At 35.8% G+C, this 23,226-nt stretch overlaps 1 protein-coding gene across 1 annotated transcript; it reads left to right on the top strand.

Annotated features, from left to right (window-relative positions):
- Window positions 2,442-18,122, top strand: LOC18780300 (beta-galactosidase 10). Its single transcript, XM_007214562.2, has 19 exons — window positions 2,442-3,073; window positions 3,333-3,428; window positions 3,534-3,646; window positions 3,795-3,861; window positions 4,191-4,283; window positions 5,449-5,592; window positions 6,761-6,849; window positions 8,765-8,870; window positions 9,082-9,169; window positions 9,308-9,426; window positions 10,909-11,073; window positions 11,295-11,503; window positions 12,573-12,682; window positions 13,088-13,197; window positions 14,435-14,542; window positions 15,253-15,363; window positions 15,474-15,682; window positions 16,896-17,229; window positions 17,681-18,122. Exons 1-19 carry the CDS (start codon window positions 2,909-2,911, stop codon window positions 17,789-17,791), a joined length of 2,547 nt encoding a protein of 848 aa, XP_007214624.1. The 5' UTR covers window positions 2,442-2,908; the 3' UTR covers window positions 17,792-18,122.

The following is a 23,226-nucleotide window of genomic DNA, read 5'->3' as shown; positions in this document are numbered from 1 at the left end:
AACTTTTCCGGGATGATGGGCCTAGCAACACGGATTGGTTAAATGATGGAAACCATTAAATTTGTTAGCCTACCTTTTATGTATGACTATTTTTTCATGTTTTCTTTTAAAGTTGTTGTAATTCATGTATTTTATTTTAGTAGTAGTAATTCGTAATGACTTGTATTAGATTTCGTTATTTAATAAACAAAGTATTCAATAAATTACCTTTTTATTCAACATATTCCATACTTCAAACAAAACAAAATAAAAATAAAAAAAACTACAAACAAGGCACAATAATAATAACAAACCACAACCAAAGCATAATGAATAAAAATACAACACAACCAAACCATAACTAAATAAAACATAATAAATAAAAATACAACACAACCAAACCATAACTAAATAAAACATAACCAAAGCATCTATGCTCCATCATTCTTCTTCATTGCCTTTCACCGCCCATAGATGCTCCATCAAGTGAACTTGACGCATTTCGTGAATATACGAAGATTGCATCTCTGTATATCGATCTATCATTCGGGTCATCAAATGACCATCCCTCACCAACGGTTCCGGCTCAAATGGTTCTCCACTTGGTCCTATGGGCCTTTCATAAATCCGTGTCAAAGCCGTGTTCATTGGATCCGGTTCGTACACCTCTAAAGCATCATAATCATACTCATCCTCCACAATCATATTATGGAGGATGATGCAAGTCATCATAATGCTTCTGAGGATCTCCTCATCAAACATACGGGCCGCACCTCGAATAATCAACCACCGAGCTTGAAGGATACCAAAACACCTTTCGACATCTTTCCTGTATCCCTCTTGATAGGTAGCAAATAATTTTTGCTTCTGGGATCGGGGATTCGGAATAGATTTGACAAAAGTGGTCCACCTCGGGTAGATGCCGTCAGCTAGATAATACCCCGTCTGGTACACTGTATTATTGACTTCATAGGTGATATTGGGGCCCTGACCTCTCAATACATCGTTGAAGACCGGGGATTGACCCAGCACGTTGAGGTCATTTTGTGATCCTGCAACTCCGAAGAAGGCATGCCAAACCCATGTGTCGAAACCAGCAACCGCTTCAAGGATGATACTTTTTTGGCCTTTTCGATTTCCATAATCACCTTGCCAGGCAGTTGGGCAATTCTTCCATTGCCAGTGCATGCAGTCGATGCTACCAATCATTCCAGGGAATCCTCGAGCTTCGGCTTTTTGTAGAAGCCGTTGGAGGTCCCTGGGAGTAGGTCTACGCAGGTAGTCCCTAGTGTACAGAGTTTCAACAGCTTGACAAAATCTTACCAAAGCCTCCAACGTAGTGGACTTCCCCATCCGCGCAATCTCATCCACCTGATCAGCAGATGCTCCATACGCCAACATTCGTATAACAGCTGTAAGCTTTTGCTCCGGAAGAAGCCCCAAAACCCCAGCAGCATCACACTTTTGAACAAAGTATGCATCATAATTGCAAATATCATGCATGACTTTATTGAACAAATGAGGTTGCATTCTAAATCGCCTTCGAAAATCAACATCAGAGTACAAAGAAGTTGGGATAAAATAATCTTCCAAAAGATTCTTACCCCTAGATTGCCTATGTCTTTCCACATTCCGGCGGCGGCCGGCTTGTGAACTATGGCGGCGACCTTGGTTCTCTTCTTCTTCCAAAGCCACTGCTATGAGAACTTGCTCATCGACTTGTCTCTGCAACTCATTGACTTCATCTGCTCTACGGTTTCTCTCTCTTCTTTCTCTCTCTTGTCTCTCCAAGCATCTCCTAAATTCTTCCATTCAGAATGAATGAAGTATGAATTATAAACTCTCAGAAATGAAAATATAGAAAGATGTGGTGTGAGAGGTATGAGCTGAGACTCTGATTTTATAGAAAAATTTGGCAAGATAGACATGCCACGTGGCTTGATTTTATTGGATGAAAATCTTATCTGAAATTTGAAATTCATCCGAAATTTGAACCCTAATTTGTATGAAATTCAAATTTTGAAATTCATCCGAAATTTGAACCCAAATTTATCTGAAATTTGAACCCAAATTTATCTGAAATTTGAATTTTGAAATTCATTCGAAATTTGAACCCAAAAATTTATCTGAAATTTGAACTTTGAAATTAATCCGAAATTTGAATCCAAATATCTTATCCGAAAATTTTATCTGATTATGAATAGTCTTGACACGTAGGAATCCGAAAATCTTATCTGAAAATATTACCCAAATTAATTATTTTCATTAAAAAATAGGAGGAAAAAACAAAAAAGTGAATAGTAATTGCCATGGCTAAGGGCAACGGGTGGAGAAACGATTTACTATTTGCAAGGGCAACCACTATTCACGTGAATAGTGCTTGCCCTAGCTCCACCCTTGCCATGGCTAAGGGCAAATGGGTGGAGTTGCTCTTAATGAAACTTGTTTCGTTACCAAAAAAAAAGAAACTTGTTTCTTAACTAAAAAAGAAATCAGATCAAAAAAAAAAAAAACTAAAAAAGAAAAAGAAAAAAATCCTTTAGGACAAACACGTACCCACCCACCCACATGACTCTGACATGACATGAAATCTGCAGCTAATCTTGGGATTGTACCGGAAGATGTGATTGTGAGAGATCCACCGACTTCCCTAAAACCCCCAAAAAACCCTCTCTCTGTATTTTTTCAAATATTTATTTATTTTGTATAAAAAAGAAAAGAAAAGAAAAGAAAAGAAAAGAAAATACTACTGGAATTGGATTGGACAGTATTTAGGCAGTATCTGTCCCACTGAGATTGTTGAGCTATTTGCCATAAATAGATTACCCAATTTCACATGCTCTGTTCTCTACCCTCCGTCTCCCTTACACACATTCTTACATAAAAGGCCATTGAGCTTCATTCATTGCTAGCTAGCTCTCCGAAGAAGATGAAGCTGCCATGGCTGCTGTTTTCGCTGTTACTGAGCTTGACATTGTGGTCGGCAATGGCGACGGCAAGTAACGTGAGCTACGACAGTCGGTCTCTGATAATCGATGGCCAGCGGAAGCTACTCATTTCTGCTGCCATTCACTACCCTCGCAGTGTCCCTGGGGTAACTGTCTCTATCAAAAACCCACTTTATTTTACTCTTCCTTCTAGTTAACTAGCTAGCTAGAGATGGCTCTTTTATGTTCTGCATTTTCCTTGGCAATTTAATGGAGCCTAATTGTTTGATAGAAGACCTCTAAGCACATCTATTTAATTTTGTTTCATTATCTGATGGTTTTCCCCATTGTTTCCGTTTTTGTATTGCTTGTGCGTTGCATTTTTACTTGGTTCAAAACTTGAATGTGGTTTGTTTGTGTGTCTAGATGTGGCCGAATCTAGTTCAAACGGCAAAAGAAGGAGGGGTGGATGTGATTGAGACATATGTCTTTTGGAATGGTCATGAACCATCTCCAGGCAATGTGAGTGAAATTCCAAAAAGAAAAAGCTCTTTTATTTTTATTTTTATTTTTATTCTTGTGACATATGGATTAAGAGGTACTTAATGTCTTAATTGGGATTTTCAGTATTATTTTGGGGGACGATATGATCTGGTGAAATTTGTGAAGATCGTCGAGCAGGCTGGGATGTACTTGATTCTTCGAATTGGTCCATTTATTGCCGCAGAATGGTACTTTGGGTATGCCATTCTATTTTGGATTGTAATATTGGTTTCTACAGTAGGAAAGTTTAATTTTGGCTCCTGTTGCATACATTTTTTTTCTGCTACTTTTCTTACTTTAATTATTGTTTGAGAACTCCTAAGTAATATTTGTTTAATACAACAGAGGAGTACCTGTTTGGCTGCATTATGTGCCTGGCACTGTATTTCGAACTGAAAATGAGCCCTTTAAGGTATGGAAGTCAAATTGTTACTGCCTAGGGTAGAAATATTATCGATAATGTTCCGAGAATATTCATATTTTCTTATGATCTTGGGATAGAGATTGGATTTCATTCTTACTTTCATGTTGGCTTCAATCACCAGGCCATTGTGTTTCAATTTATGTAGAGGTGATTAAATAATTAAACCAATTTTCTTCATCGTTCTCATTCTTCTTCTTCATCCCCTCTATAGTCTCCTTCATGTATTTCTGTTTAGGTGCTACATCATAAGTGTTTCCCATTTGAAATTAATTACTTTCCCCTCTCTAACTGATTTTGCCCACTTGCTGGGGTTTCAGTATCATATGCAGAAGTTCACAGCATTCATAGTTAACCTTATGAAACAGGAGAAGCTTTTTGCCTCACAAGGAGGTCCCATTATCTTGGCACAGGCAAGTATCTTTTATTTCGGAAGCACTTACTTAGATGAAATTTTCGATATGCCTAATTTTTATTTTTATTTTTGGTTAAACCATTTAGTGATAGTTAATCAAATGTCCTGGTTTTGTGCAATTATACAGCATCATGCTAGGGTTACGTTTTGTCAATTAAACATAGTTGTCTTATTGGTAAATACTTGGTTTCTATATATTTATACTTCTTGAGAGATGAATACATTAGATAATTGTTTCTGTTCCAAATCTTGCATTTCTACTCTGGCAAGCATACTAGAGATGTCAAAATAGAAAAGAAAATATGATTCGTGAACCTTGTTTTCTTCTACTAAAATGGGAGCTCTAGGTTCAGATTCATTCTGATTTTTATTTTGATTTACCTGGTGATCTTTCTATATAATTGTTTATTCTGATTTGCTTTCTTGGCTGGAAAGCTTTTGTATTTACGAGATTTTTGTTTAGCTAAGCTTGGTGACATTGTGTAATCATTCTAGTTCCCCCTTAATCACATTGTGGGATTGGAATTCGTTTTCGATTTTTACAGATCATTGTTTTAGTTTTTCTATTACACAATTTTGTTAACAATTTAAAGGATGAGGTACATGAAATCCATCCATTCTCAACAGAATTGATGAAATTGTTAGTGTCCCTGGATTTTGAATCTTATTATCCCAATAAGATTTAAGTTTGCTTATATTATTGTTAATGCAAGTGATAATGTTTATATGTAAAGGAGTTTGGTTTTTGAAATTAAATTTCCCTGAGTTAAAAAGGATATTGGTATGTGAAAGTAAATTTCGAAGACACATCTTGCTAATATAGTAGACTTACTTATCAGTTTTAAATTATCATAAATTGATATGAGAAAATTTCTGTATATTCTGATTCTAGAGAGCCGTATGTTCTGTTAATTTTTTGTTGTTTGGTTTGATTTCACTTATAATTGTCTTCTTCCAAAACTGAAAATTTCTTTTTTTCAATCAAGTAAATCAATTGAAGGGTTTGGGAATTTTGTCTAGGTTTTAGTTTTAAATTTTTCTTGTTAGGAAAAGAAAGAAAAGAACAGAAAAATGGTTTTCAGACTCTTTTACTTAGTTTTTTCGTTAATGTACATTTTTGTAACAGATGTTAAGCTTCGCTCAACATAATTCTTTTGCTGCAGATAGAAAATGAGTATGGATACTATGAAAAAGATTATGGAGAAGGGGGTAAACAATATGCCATGTGGGCTGCTAGCATGGCTGTTTCTCAGAATGCAGGCGTGCCTTGGATCATGTGCCAACAATTTGATGCTCCAGAGTCTGTGGTAAGGTCACTTGAAAGGTTTTTGATCTTAGCTTAGAGAAGTACTGCTTAGTGTTGATTTACAATTATTAATTTATTATATATAATTTACAGAATCCAGATTCTGCCTATTTATGACTGAAACAATATAAAAAAGTTTTGGCTTTTGACTTCTGGAATTGGGAGAGTATCTGCACATGTATAGTTGAACAATATTATTGTTATAATGAGTTGGTCAGATTAAAACTTTTAATTTTTACATTTTTCTTCAAGCTTCTGTACTTCAATTAACGAAAATGAAGTATTCTTTTATGTCAAAACAATTTAAGATTTAAAAATGTGTGTTTGTTCACCTTGTCTTTTACTGACATGATTTTTTTAGGCATGTTTTCTGTATCATACAATAGAAAAATAAGGTTGAAGGAATTTCTCCTTGTAGTTTCTCATATATATATATATATATATATATATATATATAAACCCTAAACCTTATTTGAGGGACACCCTTGTAGGGCCCCCCATACATTTTATTTCATTAATCCAGACCGTCTATTTTGTAGATATTCATTCGAAGATCATTTCTGCAAAAAATCACTTGAATCCGATATCATTTGACTACTCAATTAAATTATTGAAATTTTAGTACTTTCTTGGAGCACCGTTTTCATTGATTTTCTAAGACACAATTAGATGTCTAAATGGTTTCCGATTTGTCTAATTTTTGGCAAGGATGATCTATGAATGAAGACTTAAAAATTAGATGGTTTCGATCGTTGGAAAAAAATTTCATAGGGTACCCTAAAGGGCGTCCCTCAAATAAAATTATTTAAGGGATCCCTTATATATATATAAACCCATTATAATCACAGGCAGATTTAAGCAGTTACTGATTTATTGACTGGATTGTTATGGTTTGCTCAAGGGTGTCTTGACTCTCTCTCTCTCTCTCTCTCTCTCTGTTGCACAAGTAATTCAGGAGTTCAGATTTCATTATTTCTTCTTCGAATGGTCATGTGATATGAAAGTCATGGTATCACTGTATCTATGCACATTTTTTATATGACTTGTGTATTGAATTCTCATTTGATTTATGTATGGACTAATACCTTAAAATTATATAAGATTTGGATGTTTGGGAATTTTAGCATTCTACGAAAAGTATGACATCCCAATCCTTGTTTCTTTTGCAGATAAATACTTGTAACTCCTTCTACTGTGATCAATTTACACCTATCTATCCGACCAAACCTAAAATTTGGACAGAGAATTGGCCTGGCTGGTAATTTAGTATTGCACCTTTGTCTCTCCGTTCCTATTTCATTTCTATGTTTCATTTTTCTATTAATCTTTTTGTTATGATATCATCATCATTAGCCATCTTCATGAAAGTGGGGTGCTATGAAAATCAAATACTTTTGTTAGGCCAGCTCCCATCCAGATTTTTTTGTATGGTTTCTATTAACATATTCAAGACAAAAGTGTCTATTTATTTTTCGGGAATGAACCATTTTCAATATATTCTTCTTTCAAGAGGTGTTATATGATTTTATAGAAAATATATTCGAATTAGGTAAGTTTACAAACTAACACCTAATATATGCAAATGATACACAACTAAAATCACTGACAGACAGTTTAACAGACTTCTGAAAACTTGATAGTCTATGGCAAATGAGTTCAGAACGAGTTGAGGGTAGAACATCCAACCAAAAACCAATTAGGACAGAATGAGTGGAAAGGAATATCATATATTCTGATACAAGGCTTAGAATTTGGGATGTGAAATTTTATATTCTCAAAACACACCCTCACATGTAGACATATTGAGCAAAAAGATGTGGATCAATGATGTTAGATGGCGTGGAGCATGTATAGCCAAATTGGCTTGACATGAGGATGAATTCCACACTCTAGTACCAAGTTCAAGTTAGAGCATACAAGTCAAAACCAGTTGGCAATGAGTGTAGAAGTCAAAGGTATTAGATATTGTGATGTGGGTGTTATTTTCTAAATTTATGTCCTCAAAAACAAAAAACACAATAGCTAAAAGTGTTCCTTGGTGAGGAGGAGTTTTTATAGGATAGGGTGTGCGGTTTTGGGCTTATTTGTGGGTGTTTGTAGCATTGGAGTTTAAGGAGCTATCTTTCTCTGTTATTGTATTAGATCGGGAAGCAGATGTTATCTAGTTTTCTGGAATGAGGTGGTTGTCTTGACTTAACTTCTTTAAGATAGAGTCGCTGATTTAGGTCCTTGTTTAGTTTTTTCCGGAGGCTTCCTGTTTACTAATCGTACAGTTTTATTTATTTATATTTTCCTGAGAATCTTCAAGTGCAGTGGTCTGATCAACATAGGAAACAAACTGAACATGGAGGCTTCTATATATCACAAGCTTCAATAAAAAATGATAATGGAGTTGAATATATTTGGTGCAAGCATGAAACTAGATTGAATCAATGTAAATGGTACTAAGGTTGTCACAGTAGAGCATGATAGGCGTTGAACCGCACAATGTGCCTGCATTCATGTGTTGTTGCAACGTCTTGAGATACACCCATATCCAAGAACCTGCATCTGAGCATCTAGGGTGTGTGCCTACACCTTGGACTACACATCATGCCTTGCTTCCTTTAGCACCCTATAGGGTGACTTCCAACGCAATTATGTAGTGTGCTTCATCCTGTTTGCTCCACCGTAAGTCGCACGTGGTTTCCAGCTACCTTGTGCAACAAATAGAATGACTTCAATCTCTGATTTTTATTTATTTTATCTTTTAATGTCTTGTGGGTTCTTTAGGCGTTGTTTGGCTTTATTATTTTAATATGGTTTTAAGGAGTTTATGAGATTAAGATATAGGATTTAGGGTGTGAAGGTTTTTTCCATTAAGGATACATTGGTGAATATTCAGTCGGCAATTGAGGTACAGTGGGTCTAACTGCAACTGAGTTAAAGGATTGTTACAGTCCTGTAACTGCCTCTGAGTAATATATCATGGGGGATTAGAATACAAAGTATGGGTGCATGCTTCTGGATAAGAAATATATATAAGCATTGGGGACCTATGACTAGGTGCCTCATAATTTAATTCTACTGTCTTATCTTGGAACAGTACTCTCTCTCTTTCCATATTCTGATTCTTTCTGAATCAAAATTTCCTCTTAACTTATGTGGTTGGATCAATCTCCCATTTATTTCAGGTTTCAAACATTTGGCGCCAGAAATCCTCACAGGCCAGCTGAAGATATTGCTTATTCTGTAGCTCGCTTTTTCCAAAAAGGAGGCAGTGTTCAAAATTACTACATGGTACTTCATTAATTCTGTGACAAAATTTTTCATGTATGTAATGTAACTTTGCCATTAGTTTTCTCCTCTGGTTCTTTTTTTGTTTTGTTTTGTTTTGTTTTTTTTGTTTCCATGTGGATAAATTTTGTCATTCACTATTTCTCTATTGTTGGCGGCATTACATTTGTCAACATAATTATCATAGTTGTTACTTTTTTCTTTTGTGGTTTAGTATCATGGAGGAACCAATTTTGGTCGCACTTCAGGAGGACCATTCATTACCACGAGTTATGACTATGAGGCACCAATTGATGAATATGGTTAGCTATTGTGATGCCTCAAAATTTTTTTGTTTTTTTTTTTTTTTCCAACTTTTATATATCCAATCTGTATATGAATATACCCAACATTTGTGATACTAACTTCTATTGTACTTATTGTTTTCATTTCGTTTATAGGATTACCTAGGCTTCCAAAATGGGGCCACCTTAAGCAACTTCACAGAGCCATTAAGTTATGTGAGCATACCATGCTCAATAGTGAGCGAATTAATGTTTCACTGGGTCCTTCCCAAGAGGTATATTTTCTGACAGTATTCGTCTTTGTCATTGCTAGATATTAATGTTTTGTTTTTGCCCCAGATATAGTTATCAAAGGAAACTAGTTTAAAGCTTGGTATTTGGCCGACTTCGTCTTCAAGATCCTTGAATGTGTTCTAATTAATTCGATATGCTGGTAGTACTTGTACATGAACTGCTATGCGGTTCTTGTTAGTGGATGTGTTAAATTCAATTTTAGCTGTACAATCATATTCTCTGCTGCTTATGAAAAAGGAAGCTTTTGTGTTCAAGATTGACTTGGAGAAAGCCTACGGCCACATGGAGTGGAATTTCCTTGATTTTGTGTTGGAGAAGAAGGGCTTTAAAACTAAATGCAGGCGATGGATCAGTGTATGCTTGCACTTAGTCCATCTTTCCATTTTAATTAGTGCGAGACCTAATGGAAAATTTGGTGCCTCAAGAGGGATTAGCAAGCAGATCTGCTATCTCCTTTTATATTGGTGTTGATAACTCATGTGTTAAGTAGAGTAGTCTAGAAAGCATTTCAAAATCAGTTAATTTTGGGGTGGGAGATGGGAAGAGATAGACTGGAAATTTCACATCTGAAATTGGTGGATGATACAGTATTTTTCCTATCTGATGATGAACAGAAATGGAGGAGCATGCTATCTTTGCTGGTTTTTTCTTTTTTGTACACTATGACTTGAAAATTAACAAGTCAAAATGTTTGTTGTTGGATTTTAACACAAAGGATAGCAAAGTTCAGAGGTTGGCAGAGTTGTGGGGTTGTGGATTAGGATTGTGGACTTTAAAATATTTGGGCCTACCAATGGGGAGTAATCTGAGAAGTGCTAGCTTCTGAAACCTGGCATTAGAGAAGGTTGAGAGGCACTTGCAGGGTTGGCAAAAAGCTTTCTTTTCAAGAGGGGGACGTTTAACTTTAATGCAATCGGTATTGGGTAGTTTGCTGACTTATGATGTTTCTCTATTTACGGCTCCTTGTGGTATTGTTAGGAAATTGGGAGGAAGAATGTGTAACTTTTTGCGGGCAGGTGCAGGGGAAGGAAAAAGGGACAGCTTGATTAACTGTGGTTTCTTATTGTAGATCTAGTTCTCTGTATTAATGTTCTTTTCTTTTATGCTCTTGGTGGATTATTTGTGCACTTTATTGTACAGTCTTTCTTATGAAATAAAATTTCATATTTTTGTTTCCGCTGCTTATACGTTTTAGCTCATGTTGTAGTATTTAGTTTTCTGTATTAATGTTCTTTTCTTTTATGCTGTTGAGGGATTACTTGTGCACTTTAATGCAGTCTTTCTTATCAAATAAAATTTCATATATATATATATATTAAATGTCCACTGCTTATACTTTTTAGTTCATGTTGTAATATTCGGTTCTGCCAATTTGTGCTTTTAATATTTTCACCAAATTAAAACTTCCTTTTAATCTATTTCACAACTAGGGAAATATTACTGAACAGTGCCCTGCATTGTAGGCTGATGTGTATACTGACTCTTCTGGAGCGTGTGCTGCCTTTATAGCTAACATGGACGACAAAAATGACAAGACAGTAAAATTTCGAAATGTGTCATATCATCTGCCAGCGTGGTCAGTTAGCATTCTGCCTGACTGCAAAAATGCAGTATTTAATACCGCAAAGGTAAAAATTCAGTTCTGTGATGCCTGCGTACTCTCATTTCCGACAAGATATACTTTCAATTGTTAATATGTTTATCTTATCTTGTATGCTGAATACATGCATAAATGTGTATATAGATATGTTCTGCTTCTTACATAGGATCCCGTTCAAACTACGATTCAGGGTAGTATCAATTTGATTTTCAGTTAGGATTTACAGTTCAAGATTAAATTTTCCAACAGGTTGGATACCAGAGCTCTGTAGTTGAAATGCTACCTGAGAGTTTGCAGCCATCAGTGGGATCACCTGACAAAAGCTTTAAAGGTCTCAAATGGGATGTATTTGTGGAGAAACCTGGAATTTGGGGTGAAGCTGACTTCGTTAAAAAGGGCTTGGTGGATCACATCAACACCACAAAATTTACCACCGACTATCTGTGGTACACAACAAGGTTCGTCTTTGCTCATTATGAAATATAACAGCATGCTTTTACCATTTGCCATGTCATTTTTATCAAGGATTTGGTAGCCACTTAGGCCTTTTATTGCTAAGTCAAGAGCGTGCTTGGAGGCAATAAATAGTCGGGATGGGGATACTAGGACCCCAAGTGACATTGACTTTTTGGGCCATTAAAAGTTGGAAGGTACTATTTACACCCTAGATCATTACACCCATCTCCAAAAAACAAGTTTCAAACTTCCCAACCATTTTTCTTTTGAATTTTTAAAACTTTAAAAAACTAAACCCTTAATTGAAATGCTCTTAAATTTGAAAATGAAAAAATAATCCTGTGTAATTTGTGTTATGTTTTGAAAGATGTATCTCGGATGTGATGGAAATTAGTCCATTTCATTTGTGTTTTTCTTCCTTTTTCAATAATAAAGCTTTGTTTTTCTTCTTTTTAAATGAAACTCTTATTTAAACTCACTCTTCCTCTACAAATCAAGGTCTAAGGCTTCCTTCTAGTGCACTAAGACTTTATAAGAGTCTTGGATCCTTCGATTTAGGTTTTCAAATGGTCTGCAGTGCATAAAAATAGAAAATGAGTACTAAATGCATTTTGTTCTTTGATAAAATCTTAAAACCCTAAATTTGCTAAATATTTACACTACATTAGAGTCTTATATCCCTTGATTTGGTTTTTCAAATGGTCTCCAATGCATAAAGATAGAAAATTGGTATCCAATGGATAAAAATAGAAAATTGGTACCAAATTCATTTGTTCTTTGGTACATCTTAAAACCTAAATTTTGCTATTTTTCCTGAACTTTTAGTTATTAGAAAGCTCCTCTGCTGCTGCTCTATAATTTTTTCTATTATATATCGATAACTGCTCCATTTTATATGCATTTTGATTATAGAAAAAATTCGTATAATTGTTTTAGTAGTATCTTTGGAGATTCCTTTTCTACTTAAGCCAATGTGCACATATGATGTAACAGATATGTAAAATAGATGAAATGTGCATTGTAGAGCTGAATCAAGTAATTTCTATGACTCATAGCGTTCTTTAATCGCAGCATATTTGTTGGTGAAACTGAAGTGTTTCTAAAGAATGGTAGCTCGCCAATTCTTCTAATTGAATCAAAAGGTCATGCTCTCCATGCATTTGTGAATCAAGAACTCCAAGGTTATTATTCTGATCTAAAAGTTTTATGGTCAGTATTCAAAAGGGAAACTTGCATGCACTTCTTTTTCTGTTAAAATGAGTCATGTTTCTGTAGTGACTGTTATCCATTGAGAATATTAGACCCCACATCAGTTCTAATCCCATGATATATAAGATCCTGGGCCTCTCCACTTGTAGCCAATTTGTGCTGGATTGGATCCTCTTACTTCAACCGGGTGTCATAGCAGGAGACCCTGACTTTGAATCCCTGCAATTGCATCCTCAAATGTGAGGGGGAGTGTTAAAATACAAAGTAGTAGTTGGCCCACATTCTTACAGGTTTAAGATTTTGGGAATAGTATACAACTCATTTTTTTTTTAATAGATAGCTCATGCTAATAATTGTCATATATGCTTGATCTTCAGCTAGTGCATCTGGAAATGGCACACACCCACCCTTCAAATTAAAAACCCCTATCTCTCTGAAGGCAGGAAAGAATGAAATTGCTCTGCTAAGCATGACAGTTGGTTTGCAGGTATGTTTGTCTTCTGTCATGCCTAATTGCCATGATTATTTACTGTTAACTTTCAGTTGAGACTAGTGTCAACCACTTCATCTGATGCACAATGGAAAAACAACTATGAGTCTGCCTATGAGTCAGGGTTTTATACTCTGCCAATTCAAAAAATTTGGAAATGTTGGATTCCATTTAGTTATGATTTTTTAAATCCATTCTCCCATCCATTCTTTCAAATCTATTTTCTTATGTATTCATAATTCACTGTTACCCTAACCTACACTACCACTTTTAGTTAATTTTAAATGAGAAGACATTCTGGGTGCTTTCGTTTGTCCTCTTTGTTTATATCTATTATTAAAAATGCAAGGAACTCTAGTGAGATGATTCAGATTTGCAGTATTTCTACAGCCAGTGATCTTTGTGTTGGGGGAATGACCACAAAACTGAAGAATAGGATGGAAATATAAAGTAAGAATGATCACAAAACTGAAGAATAGGATGGAAATATAAAGTAAGGCAGAGAGTGTTTGTAAAACAGAGAATTATACAAACTGATTTTATTAACTTCTTCAACATAACAGCAGCCCATAACATTGGCTATTTATAATTACATTTACACCTTTACATAATAGGACACAACTCTTGAATTAATTCCAAGAGATACAGATGCAACTTTTGATATCTAAAAGATACAACTTCTCATATAGTCAAGAGATATAACTCTTCATAAGAAACCTGTAAGAAAAGATACAACTAAGATGCAATACTTTTAACACTTTGATCACTTAGTCAGAAAGAAAAAGAACAAAAAACAAAAGTAGGTAATAAACTTCATAAATTTTGTTGTGGTTTCTTTTGGTGCCAAGTACCCTTTCAGACATTCAGTAGCAACTCTTTATATAATCCATGCTTTTCTTCTTCCCTAATTCAGAAGTGTATATATCTGCAGAACTCTGGTTAGTTTTTTTGAATAAATATGGGGAGCTTCTAAAGAGGGAGTCCACGTGTTGGAGCCCATCCTGCAATTTAGTTTATCTTAAATGGAAACCTAAAGGAGAAAAGACGGTTGATACGTTCGACCACATTGATGGGTCGGCCTCCACAATGTGGTCTTTTTCTCCAAAAGAACATCATTAGAGATTTTCCCTATTCATACATACATGCGTACATATATATATGTTATATTGAATATAGCTGGCTCATTATCAGTCATCTTTGTATATTGTTCACTTTTAATTGTTTTTGCTCTTAGAATGCAGGATCATTTTATGAATGGGTAGGGGCAGGGCTAACTAGTGTCAACATTACTGGGTTCAACAATGGGACAATAGATTTGTCTGCATATAATTGGACCTACAAGGTATTTTCTCCCTTTCTATCAGTTTATTTTCCTTCTCGCTTTTCTTTAGCTGATGAAAACAAGAAACATAAAAACAGAGCAGAATGCCAACCGCAACCAGTTGATTTCTTACATGGGTGTTTGTACCCAACTTTGCACTGTGGCCGAAATAGGTGGTCTAGAATATTCCAAGGAAAATCCTTGTGCATACCAAGGAGAGGTCTGCAAGGAAAAGGGAAAGTATTTTCAAAGGTCAACTTAGATGCCAAGATAGCACATCAAGGTTGGGCCACTAGTGGCCCAGATTATAGATATAGCATGTGTGCAATTGATTTCCTTTCATCAGATTTTTGCTTTGCAATTGATTATAGATATAGCATGTGTGCAATTGATAGCATGTGGGCAATTTCTTCACTTTTGTCATTTTTGCCAAGCCAGTTCCCCACTTGGTTTTCAATCGTTTGGTCCAAAGTGACATTTATTGGTGCACATTTCCTCATTCTACCAAACTTTTCTAGTTTGGTGCTGGAATGGTCGCATATTTTATCACTTGGCCTGATTTCAACGCTAGGCTGATTTGGTGTAAAGAACGGTTTTAAATGTGGTTAACTTTGAGTTGCAAACTTTTTCTAAAGAATGTAGCCTGCCTTTTGAGAATCTGTATTGAAAGTGTATTTCAGCTTTCACTTTTTTTAACTGACTTACGTGTAATTTCTTTTTTCTATTCCCAGATTGGATTGCAAGGAGAACACCTAGGACTTTACAAGGGAGACGGTTTAGGTAAAGCAAATTGGGTTTCGACCTCAGAACCACCAAGGAAACAACCTTTGACGTGGTATAAGGTGAAGACTTGGATAACCTGACTTTTCATATGCTTGACAAATAAGCCCTTACTTTATTTAAGAACAGCTGGTTAAGGGCGGTAATAGAGAATTTACGTGGAATATTGTAGGTTATTGTGGACCCTCCGCCAGGTGATGAACCTATTGGGCTCGATATGATTGACATGGGAAAAGGTCTAGCTTGGTTAAATGGAGAAGAAATTGGAAGATACTGGCCTAGGAAGAGCCCTACTCATGGATGTGTTAAAGAATGCAATTACAGAGGCAAATTTGATCCAGACAAATGCAACACAGGATGTGGAGGACCAACACAAAGATGGTAAAACAAGGGAAAAAAGTTCAATGCACTTTTTTATTTTTGAAATAAACTTAGAAGCCAATTGTCTTCTGCTTCTTTCCTTTTAATTGCTGCCTGAAAATTTTTGGACCGGACAACCATGAATAAGTTTCATCACCAGTTGTCAAAATCTTAAAATGAAAAAAAACAAAAACGAGTTTTACACTGTTGTCAGGATGCAGTGACGATTATGGGTGGGCACGGTTCGGTTTGGACCGGTTTTTCCCTAAAATTAGAACCGATCCGGTACTATTCATCCGGTTTGGTTCGGTTCGGTTTTAATAAAAAAAATTTGAAAAACTGTCCGGTTCGGTTTGAACCGGTTTCGGTCCGGTTCCGGTTCCGGTTCCGGTTCAGTTTTGAACCGGATTATAAAAATTATTTTTTAATACAATTCTCAACTGAAATATTATTTTTTTACTTGAAAATTAACAAATTATTCAATTTCATATAAAAAATAAATATTAAAGTGAGAAGAGAGAGATATTTTGACATTGAACTTGGATAAATATTAGGTTTTTTTTAGTGAAATTAAAAATATAGCATTAAATATAAATATATATTGAAATTATATATTTTTTTAGTTTCACCGGTTCGGTTCGGCCCGGTTCGGTTTTTGAAGACATGGAACCGGATCCGGAACCAGTCCAAACCGGTCCGGTTCGGTTTTTGACTTTTTGGTCAACTCGGTTTTTTTCCGGTTTGGTTCGGTGCGGTTCGGCTCGGATTTCCGGTTCGCCGGTTTGAGTGCCCACCCCTAGTGACGATGAGATCAGTCCCAAGTCTGTATAGTGTTCAAATAACTGTTGGCCCGTCAAGAATGTTAAAGCAATCAAGCACAGGCGTGCATTCACACACGCATGCATGTACACTCACTTTCTTTCTAGAAAGGCACACACTTGCAAAAAGACAAAACACTGGTGTCTTAGCATAAGAAACTTTACTTTGATTTGTGGATACAATCCCAAACAATATGAGTAACATGCTTTTCTTCCCTTCTAATGATTACTGATTTTTCTGGTATTCTTTTATGCTATCAAATTCGTAGGACTTTCTTTTAGTATAATAGATTTACATCTTCCTGGAGCTCAGTTTTTTTTCTTCTCAAATTCACGAGGCGAAACTGCATGACAGAAAAATGCTGCTCTATTGTTTGTGTCCAACAAAAAAAGTAACGTCTTTCTGTCTGGCGCAGGTACCATGTTCCACGGTCTTGGTTCAAGCAATCTGGAAATGTGCTGGTGATATTCGAGGAGAAAGGTGGAGATCCACTGAAAATTAAATTCTCGAGACGGAAGATCACAGGTGTATGTGCCATTGTTGCAGAGAATTACCCCTCTATTGACCTTGAATCTTGGCATGAGGGAAATGGAAGCAACAATACCATTGCAACAGTCCATTTGAGGTGCCCTGAGGGGACACATATTGCAACTGTAAACTTTGCCAGCTTCGGGAATCCTACAGGCTCCTGTGGATCGTACACCCAGGGTAACTGTCATGATCCTAACTCCACTTCTGTGGTTGAAAAGGTAAGCACCTCCAAACTCCCTTGTATTTGAATCAACTAAATTTATAGTGAGCTTGTCAGCAGCCAGCTTGATTACATTTTTGGGCACCATTTGAATTCAAAGCTTGTCAGCAGCAGGCTAAATTTAAGGTGAAATGTTAAGACGTAAACTCAAAATGTAGAATTTCTCACAGAAGTGTCATGGCTCATGATCGAATTTTTGGGGAGATATATGTTTCCAGTGTTGAAAAAGCCTCGGCTTCAGTGACTTGATCCTGTGATTTAGCCACTTCTGCTCTAGCGAAAGTCTTCCTCAAACTGTCATCAGATCCAAAAACCTCATGCCTTGCACTAGCATAAATTTCCAGCTTTAGCTAGTCATGTGCATAAACCACACCATCATCTCATAGAATTGAAATATTTCCATTTTAATTATATTCTCAGTTTCCCAAGATGCTTTCTACTTATTGCAGGTATGCTTAAATCAAAACAAATGTGCCATAGAATTAACAGAAGAGAAGTTTTATGAGGATTTGTGTCCCAGTGTATCTAAGAAGCTTGCTGTTGAAGTAGTGTGCAGCTGAAATGTTGGTTTTTATTGAAGAGCAGTTTCAGTATAGACGGCCTGCTTCACTGAATACAAGAGAAGGGTACCTACCTTTATTTGTTTCTCTATCTGCTTGTTATAGAAGAATGTAGCGGGAAGATGTTTATCTAAAGAGGTGTTGTCTGCTATGTGGCTTGCCCTATTGGAAGATGTTTATTTATTATTTGTTTTACTTAATTAATTTTTCATTTTTACTTCTTTTAAAGCCATTGAAAGCTATATATGGGGGTGGATCCATGATACCATGTTTTTGACACAAATTTTGACACAAGTTTTAAACCCACTATTAATGGATTTGATTAAACAAATTAATTATTTTATTCTTTAAATAAGCATTTATAGAAAATAAATTTTAATTGACTTTTGCATTTCCTCACTCATCATTTAATTAAGTTTTGCTAGCTTATTGACACAAGGCACGTCTTCTTCTCTTCTTCGTGCCTTGTCATTAACACCACCTCCCTTTTTGCTTTTCCAGTAACCCTGAAATCACAAACTAGCCATCCAATTTCAGCAAACCATTCCATCTAAATAACAAACTAGAATTAAGATTAATATTGATAAATCATTGTTTTAATAATCTACACAAGAAGTTGCAAGGTGGATCACATTAATCTAGCCAACTTGTGGGCGTTGGAGAGAAACTGGGTCTTTGTGTCTATAATATCATGTTTTTGATTAGTTTTCATTCTCTTCATTTCCTATTTGGCTCTTGCCACTCGTCCCTCTGCGTCTCTTTATCTCTCTCTTCTCCATTCATTCGTCCCCTCTACATCTTACAATTTCCCACCAGTAATTATTACAAATTTTTATATAGTAGTGTTATATTTTAATTTGTAGTATCGTACAATCCAGTTTCTTCTTCATATTTTATTTTTATCACCTAATAGTTTTCTTTTAATAAATATTGGTTATGAAGATGCTGAATATAAAGTTAAAGCTAAAACATAGCATATGAGAAACTCGAAGAAAATCCAAATTAGTAGAGAAGATATGGAAGATTTCTTTGTTCCAACAGACCATATAGGAGATAATAGCTACTTTTTTTTCCCTCTCATTTGCTTCAAGCCACAAATTAATTAGTAGACAAGAGAAGATTGCAGGCGGATGATGAATGTAGAAGAAAGAGAGACAAAAAATGCAGAGGGTGCGAAGGAACGAAAGAGTAGTGGGAAAGGGAAAGATAAACTAAAGATAATTTAAAAAGATGACACATTTGTTCCTGTCTCTCATGTTCGGGTTTTGAATAGTATTGGTTGTTTTCAGTGCTATCTTATGTACATTCTTATGATGTTTATTATTTTAATAAAGCATTTATTCCAAAAAAAGAAAAAAGAAAAAAGAAAAAGAGTTAAGAGAGTGAATTCAAAAAGAGAAAAAATAAGACTTACAGTACTTCGGAGGACGGCCACTGCTACGCATAATCGGAGCCATATTTCGTCGAATTCACAAAACCCGTATTCAAGACTCTCACCAATTTCCCCCAGTCTTCAAATCATCTATTCAGTGCTGAATCGTCGAATATCTTCTTCCCCAAAACAAACCCTACTTTACTAATAGTTGTGCGAATTGACCCTTCAGTGACTTTTGTTTTTCTTGTTTCTTTTTAAATCAACGACTTGTGTGATTGGGAAAGGGGCTGAGTGGAGTTATTAGGGTGGAGAGACGAAACTACCCTTTGAACAGTGACAATTTGATGGACTATTGGATGTCAAAAAGTTGGTTTAGACAGTAGGTGGGAATTGGCGATAAAAAATAGGTCAGGGTGCAAATTGAAAGTAGCATACAAGTTCACGGGGTAAATTGACAATTAACCCTTTGGTGTTAAGCCTAGTGGTGTTTTACGTTTGAAAGCTCTGTACTTCCACAATCGCAGCACTAGAAATTCAAAGCGCCCTTGCATAAACCCAATATGGGTTTTTCAACCAAAAAAAACAAAAACCATTATGGTTCAAGAAATGCTTGCTTTTGTGAAGGAGAAAAATATGAGATAGTAATAGAGTGCTTTAATTGACACATTGAGTGGTTAAATTCCAATTTGATTTATTTTGCTTCTTGTGAGTAATGGGAAAGGTATAAAGAAAGTAACTAGAGAGATAAGGGAACATCACGTTGTTCTTTATAGCCACAAGCACATGGAACTTGTACTGTACCAATGCTTAAAGAATTAAAAATTTGACAAATAATTATTAAATGTGTGTCAAGATCAACAAGAACATTACCTTAAACAGAAACCATAAATTCCATCCAAATTGTGTTTTCCGAGACCAACAAGAACATTATCCATAAATTCTAGGGTTGGGATTGGTTCGGTAACTGAACTGGTGAGCCAGTAACTAACCGAGTGTAGTTGGTTTCTCAAGAATTGAAATCGCCGCCGACTGATTTGCAGTTAGTTCTTTGAGTGTCGATAATACTGCAAGTAGCGGTCGGGCTGGTTCAATGGTGGGCCTACCGAAACAAACAGATTGGGCTTTTTTGACCAAATTTTTTTAGCCCACTTCACATTTTCTGGACTGCAATTTGAGATTTGAATGCAGTTTTTAACCCAGTTTTGTTGGGCAATGTTTTAAGGATTGTTTTTGGACAGTTACTTGGGCAAACATGATAAAATAAGAAATTTAAAAGTAAAAGCTAAAACTACAATTAAACATGCTCAAAACATAAATTGAAGCCTAAAACTAAACTAAACATCCAAATCCAAAGTACGACATAGTTAAACTTAAGTTACAACCCAATAAAAGAAGAAGTTTGAATTAATTTACAACCCAAAAAAAAAGTGTAAGTTTGAATTAGTTTACAACCCAAAAAAAAAGTGTAAGTTTGAATTAATTTACAACCCAAAAAAAAGTAGAAGTTTTAATTAGTTTACAACGCAAACAAAAGTAGGCACTTGACTTGAGCATTACAAATGTGATGGAGTTGGAGGAGGCAAAATGCTTGTTGAAGTTGAAACTTGAGCATTACCACCTTGAGCCTTAGTGGCCACTACATGAAAAAAAAAGAAAAGAATATGTACATATTAGTAGAAGCATTAAACCATCAAAGCATCAATACAATTTAAAGATAAATAATTGAAATACTTACTTGCTTGAATTTCTTCAAGTTCCTTATAAAAACCAATTTCCTCATCCATTGGTTCCTTATATAAGTTAAATTCGCCCACCCTAAGCCAATCATGAGTACACACTAATGCGTCTACCATTTTTGGAGTCAAGGAGCTTCTAAAAGGATCCACAATCCTTTTGCCTAGGCTAAAGGCATTTTCACTAGCAATCGTAGAGGAAGGGATTGCAAATATGTCCTTGGCAACTTGGAAAGGATTGGATATCTTGATTGATTCCCTTTCCACCAATCCAAAAGGTTGAAGTTTTTGTTCCTTGGGTTTTCAAATGGATCGGCAAAGCATTTATCAACTTCATTAGAGATCTCCATTTGTTGTTCCTCTTTCCTTTGAAGCAACATCTCCCTTTGAGAATGAGCATCATCATCATCAAGCTCATCTTCCAAACCTTCCTCATCCCCCTCATCTAGTGTTTGTAGAGAATCCAAGTTACCAACTCCTTTATACTCATTATACAAAGTAAGCAAGTCACTTTTGACATCATCCCTAATAGTTTCAACCTTTGAAGATTCGGCTCCAAGATTGTGGAAGATAATCTTGAGCAAGGCAAGCTTCCATCTAGGGTCTAACACATTCCCTATAAACACAATTTTGTTGACACCCTCAAAGCTACCCCAATACCACTTGAGCTTCATTCAAGAAGCCACCTTTTGCAAAGTTTCATCCCCCTCATCTTTAATTTTTCTTTGAATCTCAACTTGTAACCCAACCAATTCGGTAAACATGACATTGGATGTACAAGTTTTGGTGGCACTAAGCTTTAGCGTGGTTTCATAAAACTTTTTAAGAAAATGCACAAAGGCTTGTGCATTCTCCCAAATCGACTTGGTTGGTGGCCCAACTCTCTTCACAAGATTTTTTTTTTTTTTTTTTTTTTCCCCATCCTTCTCAAGCACATTAAAGTAAGCAACAAATGGAGCATTCTCGTCCACCATCCTAGCAAACACATTTTCACACTTAAGTGCACCATCAAACATCTTATAAGTGATATTCCACCTTGTTGCCACATCCAAAGGAATGTTTGCCATAATATCCATGCTCTCTAAAATGGCAAAATCCCTAAACTTATCCAACCTTGATGGTGAAGAATGTATGTACTTCACACAACTTCTAATCCCCTCAATTGAGCTAGATCCTTCAACCCATCCTTAACAACCAAATTAAGAATGTGACAAACACACCTCATATGCAAATATTTTCCATCAAGCATAAGAGTGTTCAATGACTTAAACCTCTTGGCCATATACTCCACCGCCCCATCATTTGCACTAGCATTATTAACTGTAATGCTAAACACCTTCTTTATCTCCCAACTATTCAAACAAGCATCTAAACACCTCCCAATGTCATCACCCTTGTGACTTGTGATCTTAACGAAATTTATTATCCTCTTATGCAACTTCCATTCATGATCCATGAAATGGGCGGTGATTACCATGTAGTTGATGTTTTGGATAGAGGTCCAAGTAACGGTTGTGACACTTACTCTTTGATCACTTATCACACTCATAATCTTAGTCTTCTCGACTAAGAACAAATCCCACACTCCCTTAGCAACCTTCTTCCTATTAGGGATCATGAATCTAGGTTGAAGATCATGGATAAAATCCCTAAACCTCGTCCCCTCCTCCAACGCCCTAAAAGGGATTTCATCCTTGGTGATATACTTCACACACTTCATTTCCGATCTTACTTGATTGAAGGTGTGAGCACCAAAGCACTACTCATTGCCTCCCCTTGGGCTAACACCAATTGATTTTTATCACAAATGGTCTCTAAGGTTTGCCAAATTATAACCTTTGGTCCTTTATGTTTTTTTCTGACATTATTGGTCCCTTATGTTACATTGCACCCATCAAAATGGTCCTGCCGTCACATGCCGTGCATAAAGTGTAATGTTTTCCTATTTAGATCGGTGCACTAGATACTGAGTTATATAAGGTTTTGATAAGAGTTTAAATTAAGTTATACCTTGAGGCCCAAAACCTTGTGGAATAAGGAAGGGTTTTGAAGCCTATTAAGGTGTCCTATTTATTTTCTTTTTTACGTGAACCGATTAGGTGAGGTTGATATAGGTGGATGTATTTAGCACTTAGCAGTGGCTGTATTTAGGGTATGACAATGGTTGTTCAAAGTACATCCTATGGTAATGAATGAAATCTATTTAGATTTGAAAATGTGATGTGACTCCTTGCAACTAATTAGGTGTTTGTTATAAATGGAGGTAAAAAAAGAAGAATGCAATGATGATCCCAATAAGGTAAATTCAATTATCCCAAATCCAATGA

Source organism: Prunus persica, chromosome G4, assembly GCF_000346465.2.
Source record: "Prunus persica cultivar Lovell chromosome G4, Prunus_persica_NCBIv2, whole genome shotgun sequence".
Taxonomy (NCBI): Eukaryota; Viridiplantae; Streptophyta; class Magnoliopsida; order Rosales; family Rosaceae; genus Prunus; species Prunus persica.
Note: the sequence above shows the minus strand (reverse complement) of the source record. Positions and strands in the feature narration are given on the sequence as shown.

Coding starts and splice junctions, on each gene's coding strand:
- LOC18780300 (XM_007214562.2), top strand. CDS start 2,909: ATGAAGCTGCCATGGCTGCTGTTTTCGCTGTTACTGAGCTTGACATTG. Junction 8,871..9,081: donor GTGTTCAAAATTACTACATG/GTACTTCATTAA, acceptor TTTGTGGTTTAG/TATCATGGAGGAACCAATTT. Junction 12,683..13,087: donor TGTGAATCAAGAACTCCAAG/GTTATTATTCTG, acceptor CTTGATCTTCAG/CTAGTGCATCTGGAAATGGC.